The 26,454-nt window shown below is 44.8% G+C and overlaps 1 protein-coding gene across 2 annotated transcripts in view; it reads right to left on the reverse strand.

The window, feature by feature from the left end:
• The window catches only part of LYRM4 (LYR motif containing 4), a 113,446-nt gene that overhangs the window by 30,021 nt on the left and 56,971 nt on the right, over nucleotides 1-26,454 (reverse strand). Inside the window, exon 3 of one of the 2 annotated variants that reach the window (XM_029053960.1) lies at nucleotides 2,330-2,777. The exons of the other annotated variant lie outside the window; for it this stretch is intronic. Within the exon in view, the coding sequence (XP_028909793.1) occupies nucleotides 2,330-2,777 (448 nt within the window). The remainder of the gene's footprint in view (nucleotides 1-2,329; nucleotides 2,778-26,454) is intronic. 2 annotated transcript variants of the gene reach the window in all.

Raw genomic sequence — 26,454 nt, forward strand, 5'->3', positions numbered from 1 at the left:
GGTTCACAGTCTAAGTAGGAGGGAAAACAGGTATCGAATCCCAACTTTGCAGATGGGATAGGGGTCGGCAGCGAGACAGGAGAGATCGAGGCACAGTGAGAAGGTTAGCACTAGAGGAGCGAAGTGTGCGGGCTGGGTTGTAGAAAGAGAGAAGCGAGGTGGGAGGGGGCAAGGTGATGGATGGAGTGCTTTAAAGCCAGTGGTGAGGAATTTTTGTTTGAGACAGAGCACTGTACTAAGCGCTTGGGAGAGTACGATAGAACAGAGTTGGTAGATAGGCTCTCTGCCCATGGCGAGCTTACTGTCGAGAAGTCTGTATTATAAGGAAAGAAACTGTTACCGTCACCTTTCAAGAAGCTGCCAGAACATCACGTATAGGAATAACTCACAATGGCTACATTTCTTGAAACTGTGACAGTATCGTGAATGGCTATGCCATGTACCTTTTCTCATAGACTTACTATTATGAATTATGGAACCATTCTAGAACCTCTGCAAAAATAATAGGAAATCCGGAAAATTAAATATTACTGAAACACGGTTTAATCTTTGTTGAAGTCATTTGAAGCATAATATCAGAACATTAACATTAAATCTTTCTATAATGAACTCTAAAGAGAAATCCCCTCCAAAATATTCATTAGACATATGAAACATACTACAGGATTAGACAACCCTCTTTTGCAGAGGAGCCCCACAAAAAGAAACCTCTGAGCAGCCGGGGCATAAAGAGCCACACGATTTACGGCCGCCTACATCACATGCGATGCCATTATGTCACCGCACACGGCACGATATATCACCGTGCCATATTTATTTATTTAGTGTTATGGTATTCGTTAAATGCTTACTATGTGCCAGGTGCTGTCCTAAGCGCTGGGGTGTAAACAAATTAATCAGGTTGGACACAGTCCGTGTCCCACATGGGGCTCACAATCTTAATCCCCATTTTACAGGTGAGGTAATTGAGGTGCAGAGAAGTTAAATGACTTGCCCATGGCCACACAGCAGGCAAGCGGCAGAGCCAGGATTAGAACCCATGACTGTGAGCCCCACGTAGGACAGGGACTGTGTCCAACCCGATTTGCTTGTATCCACCCCAGCGCTTAGTACAGGGCCTGGTGCATAATAATAATGATAATAATGTTGGTATTTGTTAAGCACTTACTACGTGCAGAGCACTGTTCTAAGCGCTGGGGTAGATACAGGGTAATCAGATTGCCCCACGTGAGGCTCACAGTCTTCATCCCCATTTTACAGATGAGGGAACTGAGGCACAGAGAAGTGAAGTGACTTGCCCACGGTCACCCAGATGACAAGTGGCAGCGCCGGGATTCGAACCCATGACCTCTGACTCCCAAGCCCGGGCTCCTTCCGCTGAGCCACGCCGCTTCTCTATAGTAATCGCTTAACAAATGCCATTATTATTATTATATCCACCCCAGTGCTTAGTTCAGTGCCTGGAAGATAGTAAGCACTTAAATACCATAAAAAAAAGGTGGAGAATGGGTGAGGGTGAAGAGAAACGACGGGGGGAGGAGGAAGGCATGAGGAGGGCATTAGCCGATGCTAACAAGTGCAGTCTTCCCTGGGCCCTCTACTGGTGGGGTGGGTGGGTGTGAGCCAGGGAAGACCAGTACCTTGTCCTGGGGCCCCGTTTGCCACTGCTCTGCCTGGGGAATCCTCAGCAGTTTGGACAGAACCTCACGGGCAGAGTTACTGAATCCTGGGGTGTGAGGGATGACGATCAATAGCGCCGCGCACATCTACAGGGCTGAATGGAGTGTGAGGTATACGGCCCCGCGGCACGCCTGCGTCGACATTTTTGCCTTTCCGGCATGAATTCTGCATTAGGGTTGGGAGGGAAGAGGGAATAAACAAAGAAGGTGCTCCTGGAAATATGTTGAACAAAAACACCACTGCATCCTGGCTGAAATCCTACCGTGCCCCCTCCCCCCGCTGACCCCCACCTTCGCCGTTGACATTTGTCAAGTATAATGGAGAGAGAAAGAGCAACTCTCCTCTATAAGTGTTCTTCTAAAGAACTGCATCAACAACCTCTATTGTTATCCGCCCACCGCTTCACAGCATCTCTCTGAGGAGAAAAAACTGCTCAGATGTGGTCTAGAAAGATTTTTCCAACAAATGCTGGATTAACATATATATTAACATTTATTTACATTAATGCTTTCTCCCCCTGTAGACTATGAGCTCACTGTGGGTAGGGAACTCATCTATCAACCCTTCTACTGGACTCCCCCAAGCGCTCAGTACAAGGCTCAGCACGCAGCACACGATTGATTGATGAGCTCTCTGACTACAGACGTACATTGCCTCGGGTATGAAAACGGGTAGAGCAGGAGTCGGGAGTCAGTGACCCGGCTGCCACACTTTGCTTTTCTTGACATCCAAACGGTTCTTGAACACAGGCACCACAAGGGCGCAAACCTTTGGGCGGGAAGCAGCTGGCCCAGCCCCTTCCTCTGGGCCAGAAAGGAGCCAAAGGGGAGCCAAGAAGGCGATTCCACTGCTTGCTGTCTTTGGGCAGGACGCAGCTCGGCCGGGCGCAGGAACATCACCGGATGGCGGTGGAGTGTCGGAGCCACTCTCTTCCCACCCCACCCCCAGCTCCTGTGGGAGCAATCTGACGGTGAGCTGCTCCTGCTGCGTGCCCCGCCGAGGCAGGCCGGCCAGCGAAAGGCACCGCTCATCTCTCGTGGGAGGAAGAGTGGGTCCGTGCCAGGTGGCACGCAGTCTGGTGGTCCTCCCCTCGGGCCCTGAGGATGGGAAGAGAAACGACAGGTTCAGCCTACCCGGGTCCAGGTCCACGGCAGCCACGCTAAGCTGCGGGGCAAGAGGAACAGGGCGAGTGAGAGTTGGCTAATTACTTGCCTTGGCTCTAGCCACTGCTGTCAGCCCTCCACGGGGCGTGACTAGCAGGGGACCAGCAGCGGCAGCAGGAATTGTGCCCTCCCCCTGTAAACTGTAAGCTCCTTGTGGGGAGGGAACGCGTCCACCAACTCTGTTGTGCTGTGCTTTCCCAAGTGCTGTGCTGTGCACACGGTAAGCGCTCAGTAAATATCACTGATCGATCGACTGAAGCTTCGATGGTAACCGGCCCTGGTGATCGGGGAGGCCAAACCCTGGGGCCCTGCGGGATCCCTTTTTACCACCACCTTGCTGGATTCTGAACTTTGCCTTGATGCCGTTTTGTATATATATGATTGCACCTTGCCTCTTGCCAAACACTTCCCCGTCTGATTTTTAAAACAGTGAGCCACTAGAGAGGCAGGGACCCCATTTACCTCTCACTCGTGTATTTTTCCCCAGCACTTAGAATCGGACTCTGCACGAGGGTGGTATTTAATTCCCAGCAGTTGCCTCTCTCCTTCCCTCCTTCATTCACAGACAAAATTCCTTTGATTTTATTTTGGCTGGCAAGTTCTTTTCCTCCCCAGAAACCTAGTAGGCTGAGCCTTTCCTTTCCCCCGCCAACACCTCTTCCTCCTCCAGCTGATTGACAGCAAAGGTTTGGCCCCTACAACTTCAATCATGAATAACACCTAACCCCCTTTAACAAGTCTATTTAATTTGTTAACACGGTGCTTCGCAACAGTGATACCTGCTGCCACCTTCCCCAAAAGGAGGAGAGGGTAACAAAGCAGGAACTGGTCTTTTTTCCCCACCCTCCCTACCCTTCTCCTTATTATTCTTTACACATTCACAATAAATGAATACTTTCACTACGTTAAAGTGAATTTAATGTGTGTGATTGGTTCTTTATCCACCACCTGCTTAAATGTTTCATTTTAATCTTTTTTTTTGTTCTTATGCATCAAAAGGTTGCAGACTCTGGGAGTACAGTATGTCTAATGAAAAATAGAGAAGGGGGCTGCAAGGCTTTTAATTCACACACACCATATTGAAATAAATACGTCATTTAAGGTCCCAAAGCAATCTTCAACTGTGAAAGTTATTTTACACACTCATTAATCTTGACATCCACCTAGTATTTTGATTTCCTACAGTCTCTACTGCCCAAGCATCTTAAAACATTTGCCAGGCATCTGATGCCAAGTGTTTTCTCCATTTTACAAATAAAAATGTAGGGAAGCAGATTGCCCATTTGACATATCTAGTGGTAAAACAAAGAACATTTTGTTGCATCCCCTGGAATGTGTGTAACATCTCGTGCGTCATTTTGTTTGGTATCGTCAGTGGGCACCTGGGCGTAATGCCGGGAATAAAAATCTCCTTTCACCAAGGTTATCGACTGATCTTCTTTCACCAAGGTTATCAACTGCATCGTAGCAGCCATTTTTCCTTTGCTGCTATGTTTTAGTTTTGCTTTAACTGCTAAAGTACACACCAGTCATATATATTAAGCTCTAAAGGAGATGCTGCAATTGATTCCACTAAATTTCCTTCTAGTGTATTTCTGAGAAAATCCTGCTAAATCAAACTCAAAAAGCCTAGTTTTCTGAAAATTTAAAATGGAACTAGAAACCCAAATTGCTCAGCAAGACTGGTACCTTGGAAGATGAGATGGATTCTTATTTAAAGTTCTTATGAAGAATAATTGTAAATCAACTATCAGTTTGAAAATGACAACACTCAAAATTCCTATGACACTGAAATCACAATGCCATCAAAAGCACCACTCTTTATTAGAAAGTGTTTTCCCTAGACTTAGCAAAAAGGTTAAAAAAGGATTCATTTTTAAGATTAAGCGAAAGGATGGCATCTCCGAACAGCGACTGTAAAAATGATCGAACGGTTTTGTTAATAAATTTAAAAAAAAATACTTGAGCATGTTAAACATCGAGATAGTTCCAGGAGCCCAGAGAGGTTAGAGAGAATAACCATACCAAAATTTTAAGTCGCATAGAACTCAGAGAAATATTTAACAGATAGTTCACGGTCAATATTCTGCCGTAGCCATGTTCTCATTATAAAACTATTTCTCTGAGTGATTTTCTAACTTGCGTTCCTTGTGGATCTGTACAGAAACACTCAACGTCACATTACTGAGTCGCATTTACTGAGCGCTTACTGTGTGCAAAGCACTGTACTAAGCACTTGGGAGAGTATAGTACAACAACAGACACATTTCCTACCCACGGCGAGCTCAAGGTCTAGAGGACGAGCTCACAGTCAGTCTATAAAAAAGGAGGGGCTGGGACTGGGTGCCTCCCGTAGCACGAGGGCTGTGTCTGACCTGATCATATTGTATCTGCCCCAGTGCTTAGTACAGTGCTTGGCATAGAGTAAGTGCTTAACAAATACGACAATTATTACCGAGCAAACGTTTTTTCCTAGACGAGCCTGAAACAAGCAACAGTCAATCATATCCTAAATCAAGTACAAAAAGCCTGAACAATTCTCAAAAATATTTACTTGCTCACCATCCTTTCAGCACAATATAAATCTTTTTTTTTTTTTTTCTCCAGACGATTGAGCAATTCCGAGGTTGTTTCTGAGCTTAGGGTCTGTTTGATAGCACTGAGTCTTTCCTGTTGATCTCTAATGCCCTTTCTGGGTTGAGTCAAGCCAACGGGGGAGGAGGTAAACATCTACGGTGGTTGTGAATGACTAGAAACAAAATCAGCAAATCTCCAATGAATGCATTTCACGGTGAGATTTGCTTTAGACATCTGAATTAGAGATTCGATTCCTCTTTCTTTCAGGGGAGTTTTGCCACTCATGGTAAGTTCAGTGGGTTTTTTTTTTCAGCGATCCAAGTCCGAACTAACATATACAAATGTCTGGTAAAACAAGAGTCCATGTTAGCAGAGATGGATCAGAGATAACATTCCCTGCTTTAATTTACAGCTTGGGGTTTTAGGAGGAAAACAAGAATAACAAATTATCAAGAGTAAAAATCAATTTTATAATTGCAGAGAATGATAGGCTTGTAACGGGCTATGGTACCATTTAAAATACCAGAAGCATCATTGTTTTAATGTGCATTACACAAACATGATTCCCCCAGTCAACGTGCCACGTTAATAACATCCTTAACTGCTGCCTAATGATTTTTGCAGGCATGTAATGGAATATTTTACAGCTCTTTTCAGCCATCTGTGCTCCTTTCTTTCAATATGAATTTGTCGAAGATATAATTAAATTCTCCGTTCTTTATGCCATTATACGTTTGTTAATAGCAACCCCACAATTAAACTTATCAGTCGTGTCAGAAATGCTGAATGCCGAACCGTCAGGCTGGCAGGAAGACAACTACCTTGGGCATTAAAACAGGGAGCGGGTGCCCCCGGCAAATGGAATCTCTCAGCCTTTACCACTTTCAGGGTCCTAAGCCAAGTAGCAACGTGATTATAAGGACGGAAATCTGCGGCGTTTCGGTGAACGGTGGTGCCTGAGCCAATGTATAAATGGTGCAAAAAACTATGCTATAAACTATCCTCTGTAAATAGTCAGGATTAGTTCAACATTAGCTATTTTTTTTTAAACCCCCATCAGAATTTATCTTTAGGGGAACAATATTTTGAATTGGGAGCTTATCATCATCTTAAAAATGGAATTTTATGCATCATGCTCTACTTCTAAGACTTTTTTTCACTTTTGAACTGCAAAGGGAATTTGTTATAATATTCACGTTTTCTTAGAGTTTCTGTGCGTGCTGGCCAAGGGCTCAATAAACTGCTCTGGTCCCCCGATAATAACTGAATTAGGCCTGGGAATACAATTTACCAGCTCCCCCCCCCCCCCCCCCCCCAACCCACACTGTTTGCCAAGCCTACTGTCTCCCCAGATGACACCCAAGTAATTAAGTTAAAATATTCAGCAACCACTAGCCCTGCAAATGGCTATGCGCAGAGCTGAAGGGCACGATGGCTTTGAACTCCCAGTGAGGTGAATCAGCCCGGCAGTAGTTGAAGTAATAGTTTATAGCCTCCTGATGGTAGCAATACTAATATCTATTAGGAATAATATAATTTATTACTGAGGGCAGGGCAAAATGCTGGGAAAGAGTACACAGGTGGGAATTAGACTTGGAAAGGGGAGGCCGGGAGAGCGGTACAAGCCAAAATGGACCCCATTACCCAGAACGACCACGACCACTATCGGCCTTGCGCAGGCTCTTGAGTGTATCGTGCACTGGGGCTGTGGGGTTGGAGGGTGAGAAAAGGAGAAAGAGAAAGCACACTGGAAGCACTCATTCTTATGGCACAGGTTCTGCAACTTTTTTTTTTTTAATTAGGTGCTTACTACGTGCCAGACACTGTACTAGGCACTGAAGTAGATACCCATTAGTCAGGTTGGACACAGTCCGTGTCCCACATGGGGCCTCACAGTCTTAATTCCCATTTCACAGACGAGGGAACTGAGGCACAGAGAAATGAAGTGACTTGCCCAAGGACACACAGCTGACACAGAGGCTGGATTTGAACCCAGGTCCATGCTCTATCCACGAAGCCACACTGCTTCCCTAAGAGTGGAAGAATCAATCTATTTTCCCATGGATTAAGAATGGCAAGAAATTTTTCTGCTGTAGCCGTTTCCAGTGAAATGTTCTATGGAATTTCCAAGATGTGGGACAGGAGAGTAGACTGTTTAGATAATCACATGAAGCTTCACAGCACTGTGAGGGTTCTACAGAGGATAAGGGATTATTATATTTTCCCCTTCAATGAGAGAAAAACAAGTCATTTCCTCCCAGAGCTGCGGCCATGTTGCTAAGGATAGTTTCACCTTTGAAATCAATTACCGTGGCTGGTAATGAGACGTCTATCCTTCTTCAGCTTCACCTGGAGGTGTTAATGAACTAAGTCAATGGAAGTGTGAGCCCAAGTGTCATTTTCACATTGCAATCTGCTTAAAAAAATGAAGCACTGGCTCTGTTCAGGAACCAAAATGAATTCCCTCTTCCTGTTTCTTTTCACCAGGACATTTTTCCTGTCTGGAACAGTGTTAATTATAAGCTGGGCTGAAAATGAAAGGAAGGGAGAAAGGGAGTACCGAAAAATCAATTTCAGATTTCCTTTACTTTCCCCCAGAGAAGCTGCTAGTATCCATTTTAACCTCATAAATCTCTAGCCAAGAGCTGATGGCCGAGCAGCAGAAGCTTAAAAGAATACATCCAGTTTGTGGTTCACTACACAGCGTGTACTTACATACAAACACCGTATTGACACAAATATAGAGTAAAATCTCACCGATTTCGCCTAAATCAAGGGGACGTTTAAGGCAATTTCCACCTCCGACCATGGCAGGAAACACTCGATACATCCACCCTGTGAAACACCTGACCTCTCACTTTCTTGGGTTAGCTCGATACTAAATAACTATCACAGCTTTTGATCAAATCATTTTGGAAAGGGGTTTAAAGCCACAGTAATCTGAAATGGTTGAACACAACCCGCTGGAGCTCAGAAGTGTTTTTTGCACATTTAGCCCGAATCGACAGGTGGCTTCAGATGTGAGATTTTGGCTAAAAGAGATACACATCTCAGCCCAGTAGCGTTGCCCCCAAAGAGACCCCTTCTTCGGTATCACCATCTGAGCAGATTGCGTCCCAAAGTAGACAGTCAATATTGGCTAGCCATCATCAAATAATCATTAACAATACCTGGAGCATCACCAGATAGGCGAACCGACATCTGATCCATTAACTGAAGTCAGCGATTTCTATGCCAGAGTTGACTGGTGTGAAATGTGGAGGAAAGTCATTTGGCCACAAGGAATTGTTCAACTCATCAGCAATGGTCTACGTTTGCTAGGTGAATATGTCACGCACGATCTCTTGGGGGCTACTTTTCAAAACGGTATCTGTGAGCTCCTTACTCCTCATCTTCTCTCCCAAACCCTGCCCTCACCCTGCCTTTCCCATCACTGTAGACGATACCACTATCCTCCCTGGTTTACAAGCCTTTAACCGACTCATCTTTCTCAATCCACCCACGTATTCAATCTGTCACCAAATCCCGTTGGTCTCCCTTCACGACGTCGCTAAAATCCGCCCTTTCCTCTCCAAACTGCTACCATGCTGATCAAAGCACTTATCCTATCTTGCCCCGCCTACTGTGTGATCCTCTTTGCTGCTCCCTGCCTCTCCCCGCTCCAGTCCATACTTTGCTCGGCTGCCTGGATCATTTTTCTACAAAAACATCCGGTCCACGTCTCCCCATTCCCCGAGAACCTTCAGTGGCTGCCCATTCACCTCCACGTCCAACAGAAACTCCTTACCAGCTAAAAGCACTCAATCACCTTACCTCTCTGAATTCCTACTACAACCTAGCCCACACGTTTTGCTCCTCTAATACTCATTATACCTTGATCTCATCCATCTCACTGTCAACCCCTTTCCCACATCCTCTCCGCCTAACCTGGAACTCCCTCCCCTCCTCGGCAAAAATAAGGAGGGGTTCCTGAAGAAATGGCAAGAACATTTCGATGTCCTCCTCCTCACACCTTCTACTACTGAAGAGGAGGCCCTACAAAACAAACGAAGCCTCCCAACGTGTGAAGACATGGCGCTTGCATTGATTATCGGGGAAATCACCACAGCAGAACCATGAAAAATGGAAAAGCACCCGGTCCCGATGGCATTCCCACTGATATCTAAAAACACGGATGGGGACACCCTGTTTAAGACCTTGCACGAACTCTTCCTCAAAGGATATCTCTAAGAGGCCGACGTCATCAATCGGCCAAGAGTATTTATGCAGCGCAAACTGAGATGATACATCGGTCTGCATCGGGAAAGCCAAAAACACAATCAAAAATGTATACTGGCAACACAGCGCTAAACACTGTCACACAATTCTGTTATTTAGGCAGCACGCTGACCGCCTAAAAACAACAGACAAGGAAGTAGAAACACGAATCGAGGAGGCCAGCACATCCGTCGGGAGACTGTCAAACAGCGTGGGGCGGTAATGCGATATCAGGCTCCAGACCAAACTACGAGTCTTCAGATCTGTCGTTCTGTTCGTTCATTCATTCGTCTATATTAAGCGCTTACTGTGTGCAGAGCACTGGACTAAGTGCTTGGGAGAGGACGATATAACAATAAACAGACACAGTCCCTGGCCGTAACGAGTTTACAGGCTAGAGGGAAAGAGACAGACATTGATATAAATAAATTACAGGTCGGTTTTGCCCGACCTTCCCTACCACGGCCGTGAGATCTGGTCTCCACCCAAGTGCTCACTCAGCTCCTCGAGCAGTTCCACCAGGGTCACTTTCGGGCCAGACTCGAGATCAAATGGCAAGCCAAGATCACGAACCATGAAATTCTAGAGGGAAGCCTTTCTCCTCGGACTGAGCCTATGCTCGCCTCAATCCCAGCTAAGCCTCAGACAGTGCTCCATCCCAGCTGGAAAGAGCAGGGGACTGGGAGTCAGAGGCCCTGGGTTCTAATCCTGACTCTACCACTTATCTGCCGTGCAACCTGAGGCAAGTCATTTAACTTCTCTGGGACTCGGTTGCTTTATCTGTAAAGTGGGGATTAAGACTGGGAGCCCAATGTGGGAAGGGGACTCTGGTATCGACCCCAGCGCTTTGCACCGTGCTTAACGAATACCATTTAAAGACCAAAAATACCCAGCAAGAAAAGCTCCAGGTGCTTTAAGGAACACTGAATATGTCAACACAACAAGGGCCAGATTTTTGGTGCACACGATGTAGCTGAGACTGTAGTTTCCACATTAACCTTGCCAGTCCCACCTGATCGCTTAGTCCAGTGCTCTGCACACAGTAAGCGCTCAGTAAATACGATTGAATGAATGAGCTCACAGGTGATTTATCATCATCAAGGGCATCTTCTTCAAATATAAGACTGTAAGTGTGTTGTGGACAGGGAACTTAATCTGCTAACTTTGTTGGATTATGCTCTCCCAAGTGCTTAGTGTAGTGCTCTGCACATAGTAAGCGCTCAATAAATACTACTGATTGACAGAAGACAACTATACATATACACAAGGATAAATATATTATACACATGTGTATATATGTAGACACGTATTCATACATGTACTTATATACACACCATAAACACACATACCTATAGCTCTTATTAAGGTCTACATCATCCAACATACAAATGAGCGATGGGATTTAATTTTAGTCATTAAATTTCTTCCTCTGTGCCAGATGCCCACTGAGGACTAGATTGTTAGGAAGGGGGATTTCTTAACTTCCTTCCTCCATACTTCCCATGACTATTTTAAATCTGTAGGGTTGCTACAAGAAACAGAAGTGTAAAAGACACTTAACTGAAGAGTATAATGATGCTGAACTGGAACGGTGCTGATAGCGGAGAGCTAACCTTTGAGAGTTTCCAAAAGATTTGTGGGGGGAGGCGGGAATGCCTTATTTTGCATAAAACTGAAGTGTTGGAAGTGATTTTTTTTTTTAAATAGATGAAAAATAAAGAGGACACTTCTACGAAAGTCACTCAATCACTTTATGGGATGCAGCTGATCCACAACACCTGCCCACAAGGATCTGAGCTAAGCCAGACCTAAGCTGAGCCCAGTCAGACACAAACATTTTTGGATGGCAACTACTGGCTCTCTTACCCTCCCATGTTGGAAAAGGGGGAAGGCTAAGCAGTCAGCGGGAAAGGGAGGAAGGAAGGAAACTAAAGGAATACCTGAATGTAATTTCTGTTCAGGTTTCAGCTCGGTGGGAGATGGACCAAAACAAAGAAGGACATGAAAAAGCGGTTTATGTTTTGCTTCTTCCTGAGCGGGGATCACGCTGTGTGTTCTCAAGCCCCCTTTAAATGTCAGCCCTGCTGTACAGGCCAAGAAGAAAAGAAATGGGTTTGGGAGGACAGAATCCCCAATTTTTCAGGGTCTGTGGGGATGAGAATCCGGCGGGCCCCTAAAATCTGAGCCGTAGAGAATCTCAACGGTCACTTACACGGAGGGTGAAGCATGTCAATCAGTAAGGTCACAGGCTCCCTGAGCCACCAAACGTAGATCTGCAATTTGTGCCCGGATGCACCTATAATTAGGTCACAATATTCCTCTAGGAGAAAGGGATAGAAAGTCTAAACAGTTTGAGATGAATGATGTCAGAAAAAATTCCAACGAGTTCGACATTCAGCAATGATTAAAAGAAGGTAACCAGGCAGAGACCAAAAAGGGCAGGCAGGTAAAGGTATATCTTGCCTTATTTGAATAGATATGGGGGAAACCATATCTTTTCAACTTTCATTTCAACTCACCTTTAAGGGGACTCTGTCACCGGGTCATTATTTCTTTAGCTCAATTGAGGCTCCTACATTATCATATTTTAAAAAAACAACAACTCTTTTTATTGGGCACCGGGAGACCTCAAAGAGTTTATAATCAAAAATCATCTGCTCAGTCTCTTTACTTCTACAGCATATTAATTTTAATACATCTCTATACTAAAATGGTGAATTTCAAGGTGTGTTTCTATGAGATATTTGTATTTTTATTCAACGCGCAAGAGGTGAGGGAGGGCTCTGTAACTCCTTCCAGCCTCTAACAGAGAAGCAGCATGACCTAGAGGAGAGAGCCTGGGCGTCAGAGGGCCTGCATTCTAATCTCGGCTCCACAGTTTCTTGCCTGCTGTTTGACCTTGGGCAAGTCACTTAATTTCTCTGGACCTCAGTTTCTTCATCTGTGAAATGGGGATGAAATCCCTATTCGCTCTCCCCCTTACACTGTGAGCTGCAGGAGGGACAGGGACCTTGTTTGGACAAATTACCTTCCATCTACCCCAGTGCTTAATACAGTACTCAGCACACAGTAAGTGATGAACAGACACCACAATTAATAATAATAATGTTGGTATTTGTTAAGCGCTTATTATGTGCAGAGCACTGTTCTAAGCGCTGGGGTAGATACAGGGTGATCAGGTTGTCCCACGTGAGGCTCACAGTTAATCCCCATTTTACAGATGAGGTAACTGAGGCCCAGAGAAGTGAAGTGACTTGCCCCCAGTCACACAGCTGACAAGTGGCCGAGCCGGGATTCGAACCCATGACCTCTGACTCCCAAGCCCGGGCTCTTTCCACTGAGCCGCGCTGCTTCTTACAACTTTTATCATCAGGACTAGGCCAGACCTGGTCACTTGGGTCCTGAGATTCAGCTTGGGCAAGCTTGGGTCAAAGATTTTCAGCCCACTTAGGACTCTAGCTTGAAGCCTCCGTTCAACGAGTGATTGCGACAGCAGAAGGCGGGATGGCAAACAGTAACTTAATGATTGTTTCACTTCTCAGGGCTTTTGGAATAATGACTATATTAACTATGTAAGCGTTGTAACAATTTTCAGACCCACAGAAACAGATGCCTAGAAAATTGACCATATGCACGAGACATTATGTGAATTGCGCAGAGGTGCAATACCTGCGGCTTACAGTAAGACCTTTATATACTTTTTTATTAAAAGCACTTGAAAATTGATTGCTGAGGGAACTTAACTTTGCCTTGTAGCGAACTCGTGGAAAACATGGTTTCATAGCTTTTTAACCATTGGGAAGGAGAGGGAGGAAGGTATGGTATGTAAACCGGAGAATTGAAGTGGAGGTCTACGCTCTATTTTACACACCAGCATAGGCCAAGACTGAGGATTTATCCAGCAAAGATTCCACATCTTTTTCTTATCAGGCGTGATCTCCTTAATCTCCCCTGCCCCTCCCCGGTCCCGAGCCTTCAGCAACTCTCCCATCTCTCCCCCGTGCCTTCAGCAACTCTCCCATCACTCCCAGCAGTATCTCTAGAGGAGATCTCCTGCCTTCTCTAAAAATCCCTGCTCTCCACCTGCGCAACCGACCCCATTCCTTCGCACCTTATCAAAATACTTGCCCCCTCCCTTCTTCCCTCTCTGCCATCTTAAACTGTTCACTCTCCAATGGCTTCTTCCCTACTGCTTTCAAACATGCCCATGTGTCCCCTATCCTAAAAATAACCCTCCCTCGACCCTATGGATCCTTCCAGTTATCGCCCCATCTCCCTCCTACCATTCCTCTCCAAACTCCTTGAGTGAGTTGTCTACACCCACTGCCTCAAAGTTCTCTCCTCCAATTCTCTCCTTGACCCCTCCAATCTGGCTTCTCTGCCCTACGCTCCACAGAAACTACTCTCTCAAAGGTCACCAATGATCTCTTTCTTGGCTCAGTGGAAAGAGCCTGGGCTTCGGAGTCAGAGGTCATGGGTTCGACTCCCGGCTCTGCCACTTGTCAGCTGTGTGACTGTGGGCAAGTCACTTCACTTCTCTGTGCCTCAGTTCCCTCATCTGTAAAATGGGGATTAAAAGTGTGTGAGCCCCATGTGGGACAACCTGATTACCCTGTATCTCCCCCAGCGCTTCGAACAGTGCTCGGCACCTAGTAAGCGCTTGACAAATACCAACATTCTTATTCTTGCCGAATCCAACGGCCTCTACTCCATCCCAATCTTCCTTGACCTCTCCCTTCTCCTGGAAACACTATCCAATCTCAGCTTCACTGACACTGCCCTCTTTTGTTTTCCTCCCATCTCTCTGGCCACTCATACTCAGTCTCTTCGCCGGCTCCTCCTCTGCCTCCCATCCCCTAACTGTGGGGGTTCCTCAAGGTTCAGTTTTGGGTCCCCTTCTATTCTCCATTTACACCCCCTCCTTTGGAGAACTCATCTGCTCCCATGGCTTCAACTATCACCTGGATAAGCAGATGATACCCAAAACTGCGACTCCAGCGCATTTATTGAGCATTTATTGAGCGCTTACTCTTGGCAGAGCACTGTGCTAAGCGCTCTCTCTCACCCTCTCTGGAGTCTTGCATTTCCTCCTGTCTTCAAGACATCTCCACTTGGACGTCTTCCCTCACCTCAAACTTAACACTGTCTAAAACGGAACTTCTTATCTTCCCACCCAAACCCTGTCCTCCCTCTCATTTCCCCATCACTGTAGACAGCACCACCATCTTTCCTGTCTCACAAGCCCGTAACCTTGGCGCTATCCTTGACTCCTTTCTCTCATTCAACCCGCATAGTCAACCCATCACTAAATCCTGTCGGTTCCACCTTCACCACATTGTTAAAACGCTTTCTTCTCCATCCAAAGTGCTACCATGTTAGCACTGGATAGTCATTAATCCTATCCTGCCTCGATTACTCTATCAGCCTCCTTGCTGACCTCCCTGCCACGCCAGTCCGTACTTCCCTCTGCTGACCAGATGATTTTTCTACAAAAACGCTCAGTCCATGTTTCCCCACTCCTCAAGAACCTCCAGTGGATGCCCATCCACCTCCGCATCCAACAAAAAATCCTCATCGTCGGCTTTAAAGCACTCAATCACCTCGCCCCCTTTCTTCCTCCTCTCGCTACTCCCCTACTACAACCCAGCCTGCACACTTCGCTTATCTAATGCTAACCTTCTCACTATACTTCGTTCTCATCTATCTCGCCGCCAACCTCTCACCCACGTCCTACCTCTGGCTTGGAACGCCCTCCCTCCTTATATATGACAGATGATCACTCTCCCCACCTTCAAAGCCTTATTGAAGGCACATCTCCTCCAAGAGGCCTTCCCTCTTTTCTCACTCCCTTCTGTGTTGCCCTGACTTGCTTTTACTCATCCTCCCACCCAGCCCCACGGCATTTATGTCCAAATCTGTAATTTATTTATTTATATTAATGTCTGCCTCCCCCTCTAGGCTGTAAGCTCAGTGTGGGCAGGGGATATGTCTGTTATGCTGTACTCTCCCAAGTGCTTTGTACGGTGCTCTGCACACAATAAGCACTCAATGAATACAATCGACTGACTGACTTCAGGTATGCAGTACACGGATTTTAAGTAGGCGATCCAGAAATGGATTGTTAAAATGGTAGTTCAAACTGCAGAACATATTTCCAAAGGGGCCACGTTAAAATGAAAGCTCGGAAGGTGAAAAGCACAAAAAAGGAATCATCACTCCGGCCTTCAAAAAAGGCACCAGGAGAAAATACTCTGGGAAACCCTGATAATTTCTCTAAGTCTGTGTTACCCACAACCGTCCAATTCTAAATTCAAAAGAAACACTTCCAGGGCTCAATGAGTCTCCCCCAAAATGCTGCTGCATTCATCGGGGTGGGGTACGGGGAAAAGAGGGTCTGTGGATAGCGCCCCGAGTCACCTTCTTCAGCAGTGGAGAGATTGGAGACTCCGATGACGGCTGAGCCCCGCGTCCCCCCCGGTCCCTTTAGAGAGATCCCCGAGAAGGGGGAGGGCTGACTTTGGCGAGCCTTGGACCCGTGTTCGGAAGCTGACATTGGAGAACTCAGCCCAGGAGCGGTTCAGAGTGCAGAGACCGGTCGGCCGCGTCACCTCATGTACATGTCCTCGGACGCTGCCATTTCCCTTATGTGTAATTTCTTTTAATGTCCCTCTCGCCCTGTAGGCTGAAAACTCCTCGTGGGCAGGGACATTATCTACCAACTCTATCATAGTGTGCTCTCCCAAATGCTTAGTACAGCGTTCTGCACATAGTAAGCGCTCAATCAATTCCACTGACTGATTATTGGTCACATAGGAGCTATTTTCTTCCCATGTTTATCTGCATGACTCTCCTGTCACAAGACTCAGAATTTAGATGGGCACTTCAGGGTTCCTAAAGAAATAAATATCTTTAAGAAGTACCCATTTAAACTATTAAAATTAAACCAAAGCCTGTAGATTCATTAGAAAGTTCACGATCTACCCCGGTAAACATCATTACTTATGGCATTTATTAAGCACTTGCTCTGTGTTAAACACTATTTTAAGCGCCGGGGTAGGTACAAGTTAATTAGGTTGGACACAGTCCCTGTCCCACCTGGGGCTCACAGTCTAAGCGGGAGGGAGAACAGGGATGACGTGTCTGGAAACAAACACTGTTAGTATTTTTCTTTTTCTTCTTTTTCACATGAAAAAGGAAGTTATCCAAAACTGGATCAGCAGCACTATTTGCAAACTCCAGCTCTGTAACCAATCGCTTGATCAGTGGTATTTATTGAGCACTTCGTGCAGAGCACTGCACCCAACACTTAGGAAAGCACGATAAAAGAGTTAAATTTAATAAGAAATTTTATAAAAGGACTGCAGCCACCCACGCTATTCCAGCCATTATTTTATCACTTTTTTTCAAACTATAGTTGCTCTGTAAGAGTATGGAAAAACCACGATAACCTTGGTTAATACAACCTAAGTGCGGCATCCAAACAGCAGGGAATCTAGTTCTCCAAATGCTTGGAAAGAGAGATGAATAGCAAGGGAAGAAAATGAGACCAACTGAAATGCATATCTCACAAACACAATTGCTAGTTTTGCTGCAGCCCCTTTAATGAGCACATCGGGTATCAAAATGTTTTGAAATTACCAATCTCTCTCAAATGGTAACGGCAAAACGGTAACAGAAAGATAGCTAGTTAATAATAATAATAATAATTATGGTATTTGTTAAGTGCTTACTATGTGCAGAGCACTGTTCTAAGCGCTGGGGTAGATACAGGGTCATCAGGTTGTCCCACGTGGGGCTCACATTTTTTAAGCCCCATTTTTACAGATGAGGTAACTGAGGCACAGAGAAGTGAAGTGACTTGCCCAAGGTCACACAGCAGACAAGTTATTGGTTAAACCACTTGATACACTACATCCTTAGCCCAAAAGGTATGTGCCAGTGAGGTATATCCTGGGGAAAGGAACTGGTGAGGGGAGAGAAGAAGAAGCGCCTTCTCCAGACTGGCTTTCACCCAAATAAAAATAAAACCACTGGATTGGAAGCGCTGCAGTTGCCAAAATACCACTTTTCTGCCCGGATAAGTGCACATCTCTTTAGCAATCAATCAATCATAGTCATTGAGCGCTTACTGTGGGCAACAACATAACAGACATATTCCCTCCCCGCGACAAGCTTACAGTCTTTATCTATGTTCAGAGGCCATTAGAACAGTTAAAGTGTGTATTTGCTAAATTTTGAATGTGTTTACACAAGACAAGTCCGAGTCCCTGCGCGCTATTAAAATAAAGTTTAGATGTGAAACATGCCTGGGGGTGAATTTAATCTAGGGCTTGGCTAATCACTTGGGTAAATAGTAAGAGGCTTAGAGTCTTCTGTGGAAGATCATTTTTCTAATTTTACTTGAAACAGGCTAACTTCCAGACTATCAGGTAATATCTACTACTCTCCTTAATCAGTTTTTCGTGTTTAATCAATCCCAGCCACTCAGAGCCCATCTTTGCTTTCTCCTCATCTTCCCTTCCCCGCCTCCCTTCTGTGTCGATTATGCATTTGTCTGTGTTCCCCTTCAGCACTTTGATACTCATCCCAGCCCCATAGTACTCGGGCGCATCTCCTTATACTCTACAATTTTTCCTTGATTTATTTTAATTCCTGTCTCCTCCTCTAGACGGTAAACGCTTTGTGGGTAAGGAATGCGCCGACCTACTCTTCTGCTCTATTGTACTGTACTTTCCCAAGTGCTCAGTACAGAGTTCTGTACGCAGTAAGCTCTCAAATACCACCGACTGATTGACAGGATGCAGGGGAACAAAATCATCACTTCTGAAAATGAGCTTCTTCGGTATTCATCCTGGCACCTGTATTTTCTCTGCTGCCTACAACGTGGCTCTTGGTTCCAGTGCCTTCTCTGCTATTGTCATCCATCGATCGGTCAGTCGGTGCTATTTATCGAGGGATTAAAATGGTGTTTAAGCGCTTATTATGCACGAAGCACTGTTCTAAGCACTGGGGGGGATACAGAGTGATCAGGTTGTCCCACGAGGGGCTCACGGTCTTAATCCCCATTTTACAGACGAGGTAACTGAGGCACAGAGAAGTTAAGTGACTTGCCCAAAGTCATACAGCTGACAAGTGGCGAAGCTGGGATTAGAACCCATGACCTCTGACTCCCAAGCCTGTGCTCTTTCCACTGAGCCATGCTGCTTCTCTGTGTTTCATTATTATTAAGTGTCGTCGAGTCGTTTCCGATTCACAGCGACTCCACGGATGGACTTTCTCCGAACGTCCCGTCCTCTGCCATAATCCACAACTCTTCTAACGGTTCTTCCGTTATCGTTGTTATGGTCTCTATTCATCTAGCTGCCGGTCCGCCTCTTCCACGTTTTCCCTGGACTTTTCCTAGCATTAGTGTCTTCCCCAGATAATTATTCCTCCTGATTATGTGTCCAAAATATGCTAAACTAAGTCGAGTCACTTGGCCTTCCAAACACCACTTTGGTTTAATTTGCTCTAAAACCCATTTGTTTGTCTTTCGGGCAGTCCACGGGATTCGCCAAACCCTTCTCCAACACTGCATTTCAAAAGAATCGATGTTCTTTCTATCCCGTTTTTTCACCGTCCAGCTTTCGGATCCGTACGCTGTCCCTGGAAATACCACAGAGTTGACACGTGCAGAGCAGTAGAGTAAGTGTCAAGGAGTGTACTAACTGCTGGGGTAGACACAAGAACCAGGAGAGGAGGTTGTCAGTGAACAGCAGAGATGTAATAATAATAATAATAATGTTGGTATTTGTTAAGCACTTACTATGTGCAGAGCTCTGTTCTAAGCGCTGGGGTAGATACAGGGTAATCAGGTTGTCCCACGTGAGGCTCACAGTTAATCCCCATTTTACAGATGCGGTAACTGAGGCCCAGAGAAGTGAAGTGACTTGCCCACTGTCACACAGCTGACAAGTGGCAGAACCGGGATTTGAACCCCTGACCTTTGACTCCCAAGTCCGGGCTCTTTCCACTGAGCCACGCTGCTTCGCGTTTGTGGGTAAGGGAGCTTAAAGTTGCATGACATAAAATGCTTGCAAGTCCCTGGGGGAGGTACTGTTGTCCATTAAACCCTGGGAATACAGCCTTGGTATGGATCTTGTCCAAAGCCAACAATCAACGACAGACTTGATTTAGGACGGACGACCTTAACTAAATAGGCTGGCACAATCATCCCATTCAGGAGGCTATATGTCATTGCTAGACTGTGAGCCCCATGTGGGTCAGGGACTGTGTCCAACCTGATCCGCCTGTATCCACTCCAGCGCTCAGTACGGTGCCTGGCACATAGTAAGCACTTAAATACTACAATTAATCATTATTATTTGCCGGTGGAATAAGTACCTTCCGGTCAGACTCTGCTCAAAAATGCTGGACAAAGTGCGACGCGAAACACACGTGATCAGGAAAATAGCCACAGTTATCTTAATCTACTCAAAGTACTACAAATGCTCTCTTGTCCTTACAACCCATTCTCCTAAATACGAGGGTTGCATTCTTGCAAGACGTCTTCCTACGGAGCACTCGTTCGGTAGCGATCCCCTGTGCCAACGCTGTCCACGTGCCCGAATCGTTTCTCCCCATAGCGAGGCCCGCCAAGCCGAAACGGGCTTTGCCCCACCAGAAAGCCATTTCCTCGTGTGCTGGCGGAAATGAGTGTACTTAATTTTTGTGGAACTAAGAAAAAATCACCATTCTTTCTCAACGAAGATCAAAAAATGGATGCTTTGTAAATAAACGCATTTTAGAATGACCCGATTCTCTCCCTGGGAGAAACTGAGACAGAGGAAAATATGTGTGTGGTTTTTAGAGAACACCACCTCGGTTCTGAGCCATCTTAAGCGAGAATCAATTGAACGCCGTAGCTGTAATGGGATTTTTGACACAAAAACCATCTGCGATTTAATTCAAAAACACAACCAAAGACAACCACAAAATAACTTGCTGTCTGACTCTGTGACTCAAGGACCACTCGTAGTTTTCAGACGTTATTGATTCAAAACAGAATATCATCCTTTGAGATCATCAAAACTGGTTTGGGTTGCAAGCATCTTTCTAAACTCGGATGACGCTACAGCTGCACCGTGCATTCGATGGAAAAATTCAGGAGTCCTTGGGGGATAACAGGCAAGGTTGTTAAAATGCACATGACATAAACCAGATGGTAATATACAGCTATTGATTCGGAGTGAATTCAGGATATCTGCCCTCTTGCTGGAAATGTCAATAGAGGTCACCGTGGCAACAAGCTTCTTCACCAAGGCAGGGATCCAAGTTGTTTGGCTCTTGTGGAACTTTGGGATAATGCTAACTACTGTCTATTGACCGAGTGTCTAGATAAATTCCTTGGCAATTAGCAATAAAATATGAAAGTCATGATAAAGAGACAAGATTATTTCTTAGACAACGACTCCGGGAAGTCCAACTACCAAGCCATCTTCTCTTTTTAGGACTGGGACAGACCGTTCGTTTCAGTGCTTTGGAATTGGAAGTAGACTGTTCTAAAATTTCGTTCACAAATAGATGCAGTGATCAGAACAATATGAGTCAGTATCACTGAGTGAATTGTCCGGACGTATTATCAACGCATTAGATATCTGTCCTTGATATTAATAAGACGACAAAGTTGTTGATGGTGAGATTTCATCCATTTTATGTGTGTTAGGGAGAGGCAGTATCTTTCCCTATGCACCTTGAAGCCACCTTTTTTAGTCTATGGCCAATTAAGGATGATTTCTCTGTAATCCTAAACAGGGAAGGTCAGAAAGCTTGATTGCCCTACGGCACTGCTATCCCTTCTGTGAGCAGTGTCCAGTATTGGACTGGCTACCTAGAGAGAGAGAGCTAGCCTGAGGAGGGCAGAGGGAGGGATGGGAAGAAAGAAAGGGGGTATCCTATCCCCAGAAGGGACGTGCACTTTGATTAATTCTTCCAGTAGTCGAGAGAAGCTGCACTGAGCCATTCACGGCTCCGCCACTTGCCTGCTGTGTGACCTTGTATGAAGTGACTTCTCTGTGCCTCGGTTTCCTCAACTGCAAATGGGGATTCAATACCCGTTCCACCTCCTACTCATGCTGTGAGCCCCACGTGGGACAACCTGATTACCTTGTATCTCCCCCGGCGCTTAGAATAGTGCTTGGCACATAGTAAGCGCTTAACAAATACCATCATCATCATCATGATTTGTATTTAATGGAAAGATCCAGAAAATCATTTGCTTTAACATGTGCTTGGATTGAACAGAATCATTTCCTTCTAAGTCGGCTAGAATGGGGATTTTTTTTTTTTTTAAATCACTCTGAACTGCTGAGACCTTGATTACACGTTGCCTGAACACTGCCGTTCCTGAGACATTTAAGGTTTCCTTTTACCTATAGAACTTGGATTTTTTAAAGTAATAAAAATGAAAATGTTATATGTATTTCCAACATAAATGGGCAAAATTATATGACCCTTTAAAAGATTCTTTGCTGTTTTGCTCTCAATTTTTCCATTAGCTTGAAAAGAAAAATCCGTATTATGTATTTTTGAAAATGATGCAATCTTGATGATGGATTTAGAGCCCAGGGGTAAAAAAAAATACCCTCAAACCACAATTTATTTGCTAGGTCTACACAGCTTAGAGTGAAGAGGAAACCTGCCTATGCTCTACTGATTTCATTTCATACAGACAACCAATCTGGATAAATTCGCACTTAAGTGGATATTTTTTATTTAAAGGCTCTGAGTGGGTTGTCTTTATGAATTAAAATTACTGGACCATTACCAAATCTCCACTTTATTTCTCACAGGTAGATCCGGCCACAGATCCTTTCCAGAAGGGAGGTTTCAGATCATGGGATTGATTCTGTCTTTAGGTAGTCTTCAGTGCTCCTGTACTTAAAAATTCCCGGATAAATTTGGGGTCATGACCAGTATGTGCTATTTGGACGGCAGAAAATACATCCATTCGATGGGTCATAGAAGAGCGATGGCAGCCGGGCGGCCTAGTGGAAAGTGCTTAGGCCTGGGAGTCAGAGGACCTGGGTTCTAATCATCTGCTACCCACTCCCTTTTGTATCACCTTTGCACTTGAATGTGTAGCCTTTATTCACCCCTCCTTCAGGCCCTCAGCACTTGGGCGCATACCTGTAATTTATTTATTTATTTATTGTCTGTCTCCCCCTCTAGATTGTAAGGCTGTTGCGGGCAGGATATGTGTCAATCAACTCTGTTATATTGTACTCTCATTCATTCAGTCGTATTTATTGAGCGCTTACCGTGTGCAGAGCACTGTACTAAGCGCTTGGAAAATGCCATTCGGCAACAGATAGAGACAACCCCTACCCAACAACGGGCTCACAATCTAGAAGGGGGAGACAGACAACAAAACAAAACAAGTAGAGAGGCATCAATAGCACCAAAATAAACAGAATTATAGATATATGCACATCATTGATAAACGCCTAATACAGTGCTCTGCACAAAGTAGGCACTCAATAAATACGATCGATTGATTGTGCTGGCACTGTACTACACGTTGGGATACATATAAGATAATCAGGTCAGGTCCCAGGAATACTCAAGACCTGAGGAGGGGGCAGTCACAGAAGTGGAACTGCTTCCTGCATCCTCCATCCCCTTCCCATCACAGATATACTCCAAATTTTACAGATGAGGAAACCGTGGCACAGAGAAGCTAAGTGACTGGCCCAAGGTCGCCCAGCAGATAAGTGGCAGAGCTGGAATCAGAACCCAGGTCCTCTGACTCCCAGGTCTGTGCTCTTTCCACTAGGCCATGCTGCTTCTCAAGATCAGGGGCCAGTGATTATTAAGGAGCAGCCCCCTTCCTCAACCCCATCATCGATATTATTTCAGAAAGCCAAACTAGCTCAAATGGGATGGAAAGAATGAACAAAATATTCCCTGAGAAAACCGTCAGAGAGCAGACAGCAGACACGCAGGACAACTTGAAGACCTTACATGTCCTTAAAATGCGGAGCCATTCAAGCCGAACTCCGGTTTAGAAATGCCATTTACCTTCTCTAAGAAACACATACAATATCGAGTCAAGCCAAGAATGGAAAATGGGCACGGAGCAGGAATGATCAGCGCCACCGCCTAGAGTTTAGTCTGCAAGCTCTTTGCTGGGATGCCGCATGATCATATTATTCTCAATGTATCAGGCGGGGAAAAGCACAGGACATTTAAGGGACTTTAAGTTCTGCTTGAAGGTGAATCCAAACGGGGTGGAGAACGGGAATAGGAATATGGGGGTGAGGGCGTGCAGGATGGATACTGCAGCTAAAGAAAGGAATGCATACAATATTCATTCAGTCGTATTTATTGGGCGCTTACTGTGCGCAGAGCACAATAGCTGGCACTGCCATAAAATAATGTCACCCACCCAACTGACTTCAATTACAATAGCACAGATTGCTTTTGGTTTATTTGGCCCTTACTGAATTAACTATGAAACCCTCCCCCAACCCCGCTGAAATCAAACCTGAGATTCAGCGGGGGAACCTATTAAAAAAAAAAATGCTGGCTGATACGTGATTCAGAGGCCCCGATATGAAAGGTCACCTCCATTACCGTACTGTGGGAAATCTCAGGTCTCTCTACTTCTGTTTCCCTCTCTTCCCCCTCCGTCCCTATTTAGTTCTCTTTTTCCTAAGACTAGATCAAAACTAGTCCTTGGTAGTATCTCATTTTCAACATCACAAAACATTATTATCGAAGAAGCACTATAACCTCATCTAGAGACGGATGCATTATTTAGGATACTTAAAGATGTCTAACTCGCACATGCTTAAAAGACAGGCATCAAATATTTAAATCTTTGAAAAAGAAGAAATCAAGCTGAAAATATGAGCGGGGCTTGAGATGCCAATATAATCACAACCGCTTTAGACATGCATTATGAGTTTCAGTTGCTAAGGTGAGTTAATCACTCCCTTCTGCTAGTTCCAAGTATATGAATCATTACTTTCCTTTATCCACATTCATCCAATCAGTTGTTTCTTTGCCCTCTGGCCTTTTTCCCTAGAGAGGAGGGCTGTTTGGGCCATTAGAAATGGGAAGAGCGAAGGTAAAGACCAGAAATGGCAACCTCATTACCGATGTCTGACAAAAAGGGAGGGAGAGGGAGGGAGAGAGAGTCTGTGTCTACTCTGTCTTGTTACCTGAAAAATGCAAGCAAAATGATTCCTTGAAGGAAGAATGGGGCATTTTCTCTGATTTCTAGATCTACCATCCAGCGCATGGTGTGAACACTTAGTAGCCATGATTAGGTGAAGAGGCGTGAGAAGGTAATTTGTTCTTCTACTGTCGTTTCAGTAGTTGTCCTCTTTCCTGAGCCTGCCAATAAGGTGGTCATCAGTGTGAGATCTTGGGTGACGGTCCAGTTACCTCACAGTTTTTCTTAACATTGACCACGACCATCAGGACTAAGTCCACAGCGTCATGTGGGTCTGACAGCTTTCAGTCATTCAGGGACTAGATTTTTAACAGGTTTTTAACAGGTTTTCAACAGCTTTCTCTGTCCCAGGTTCAAAGCTGTCCTAACTTCTGTTTCAAACGTGGCATTAAAAAGAAAGGTCATTTGTTGAAAGATGAAAAGAACACAGGAAAGCCCAACAAAATGAATAATAACGGCAGACGGAGAACACCGTGAATTTCTCACAGGTTTCAGGAAAGTCTAGCTTTCCTCCAGCCCAACTATCAATCCCATCTTTGATTACTGAGAACCCTCAATCAATCAATCGATGGTATTTACTGAGAGCTTACTGGGGAGAACATTTTACTAAGCCCAGGGAGAGTACAATACGGTAGAGTTGGCAGACATGCTCCCTGCCCACCAGGAGCTAACAGTCTAGACTGAAGCTAGACTTCTACATTCCTAGGCTTGTACGAGCATGAACTACTATATAGAATCAAAATATATCGCTTGCCTACCAACTCTGTTGTACTGTGCTTTCCCAAGTGCTTAGTACGATGTCTGCACACAGTAAGTTCTCAAGGAATACCGTTGACTGATTGACTTAGAAGATAATGATTTTTCAGAGACTCTAAAGCCCTGCCTGCCTTCCAAATTAAAACCTAGGTATTTGGTAATCTCCCCCACCAAGAGGCTTCATACAAAGTTCTTTTATAGGTAATATCCTGAGGCCCTCAAGATGACATTCTCCACATTTAATAATAATGAGAATAATGAGAATAACAGTGTCTGTTATTACTTACCGTGGGCCAAGCACTGGGATAGATACAATCCAGTCGGATACAGATCCTGTCTCACATAGCGCACACAGACTAAGTAGGAGGGAGAGCGAGTATTTAATTCCAATTTAACAGATGAGGAACCTGAGGCTCAAAGAAGTTATAACTTGCCTAAGGTCATACAGCAGGCAAATGGCAGAGCAGGATTAGAATCCAGGTCCCCTGACTCCCAAACCTGTGTTCTTTCCAGCAGCCCACACTGCTTCCCTAAGAAATTCAGGTCAGACCATTTTTTCTTTTGTACAAAATCTGATCATCACTGTAATTAGAAAGCTTTACAAAAACTTCCTAGCAGGGGTCAAGACCATGTCTTGGTTTTTAATTTATATTGGGAAAAGGTTAGCTGGGAAATCATGAAGTGTCATAAAATGAAAATGCTTCATAAAATAAATAAAATAATATAATATAAATTTATATTAAAATATAAATAAATAAATATAATGAAAATTAAAAAAATAAAATAAAATGCTTCATTGAAGCA

Source organism: Ornithorhynchus anatinus, chromosome X3 (genome assembly GCF_004115215.2).
Source record: "Ornithorhynchus anatinus isolate Pmale09 chromosome X3, mOrnAna1.pri.v4, whole genome shotgun sequence".
NCBI classification, from domain to species: Eukaryota; Metazoa; Chordata; class Mammalia; order Monotremata; family Ornithorhynchidae; genus Ornithorhynchus; species Ornithorhynchus anatinus.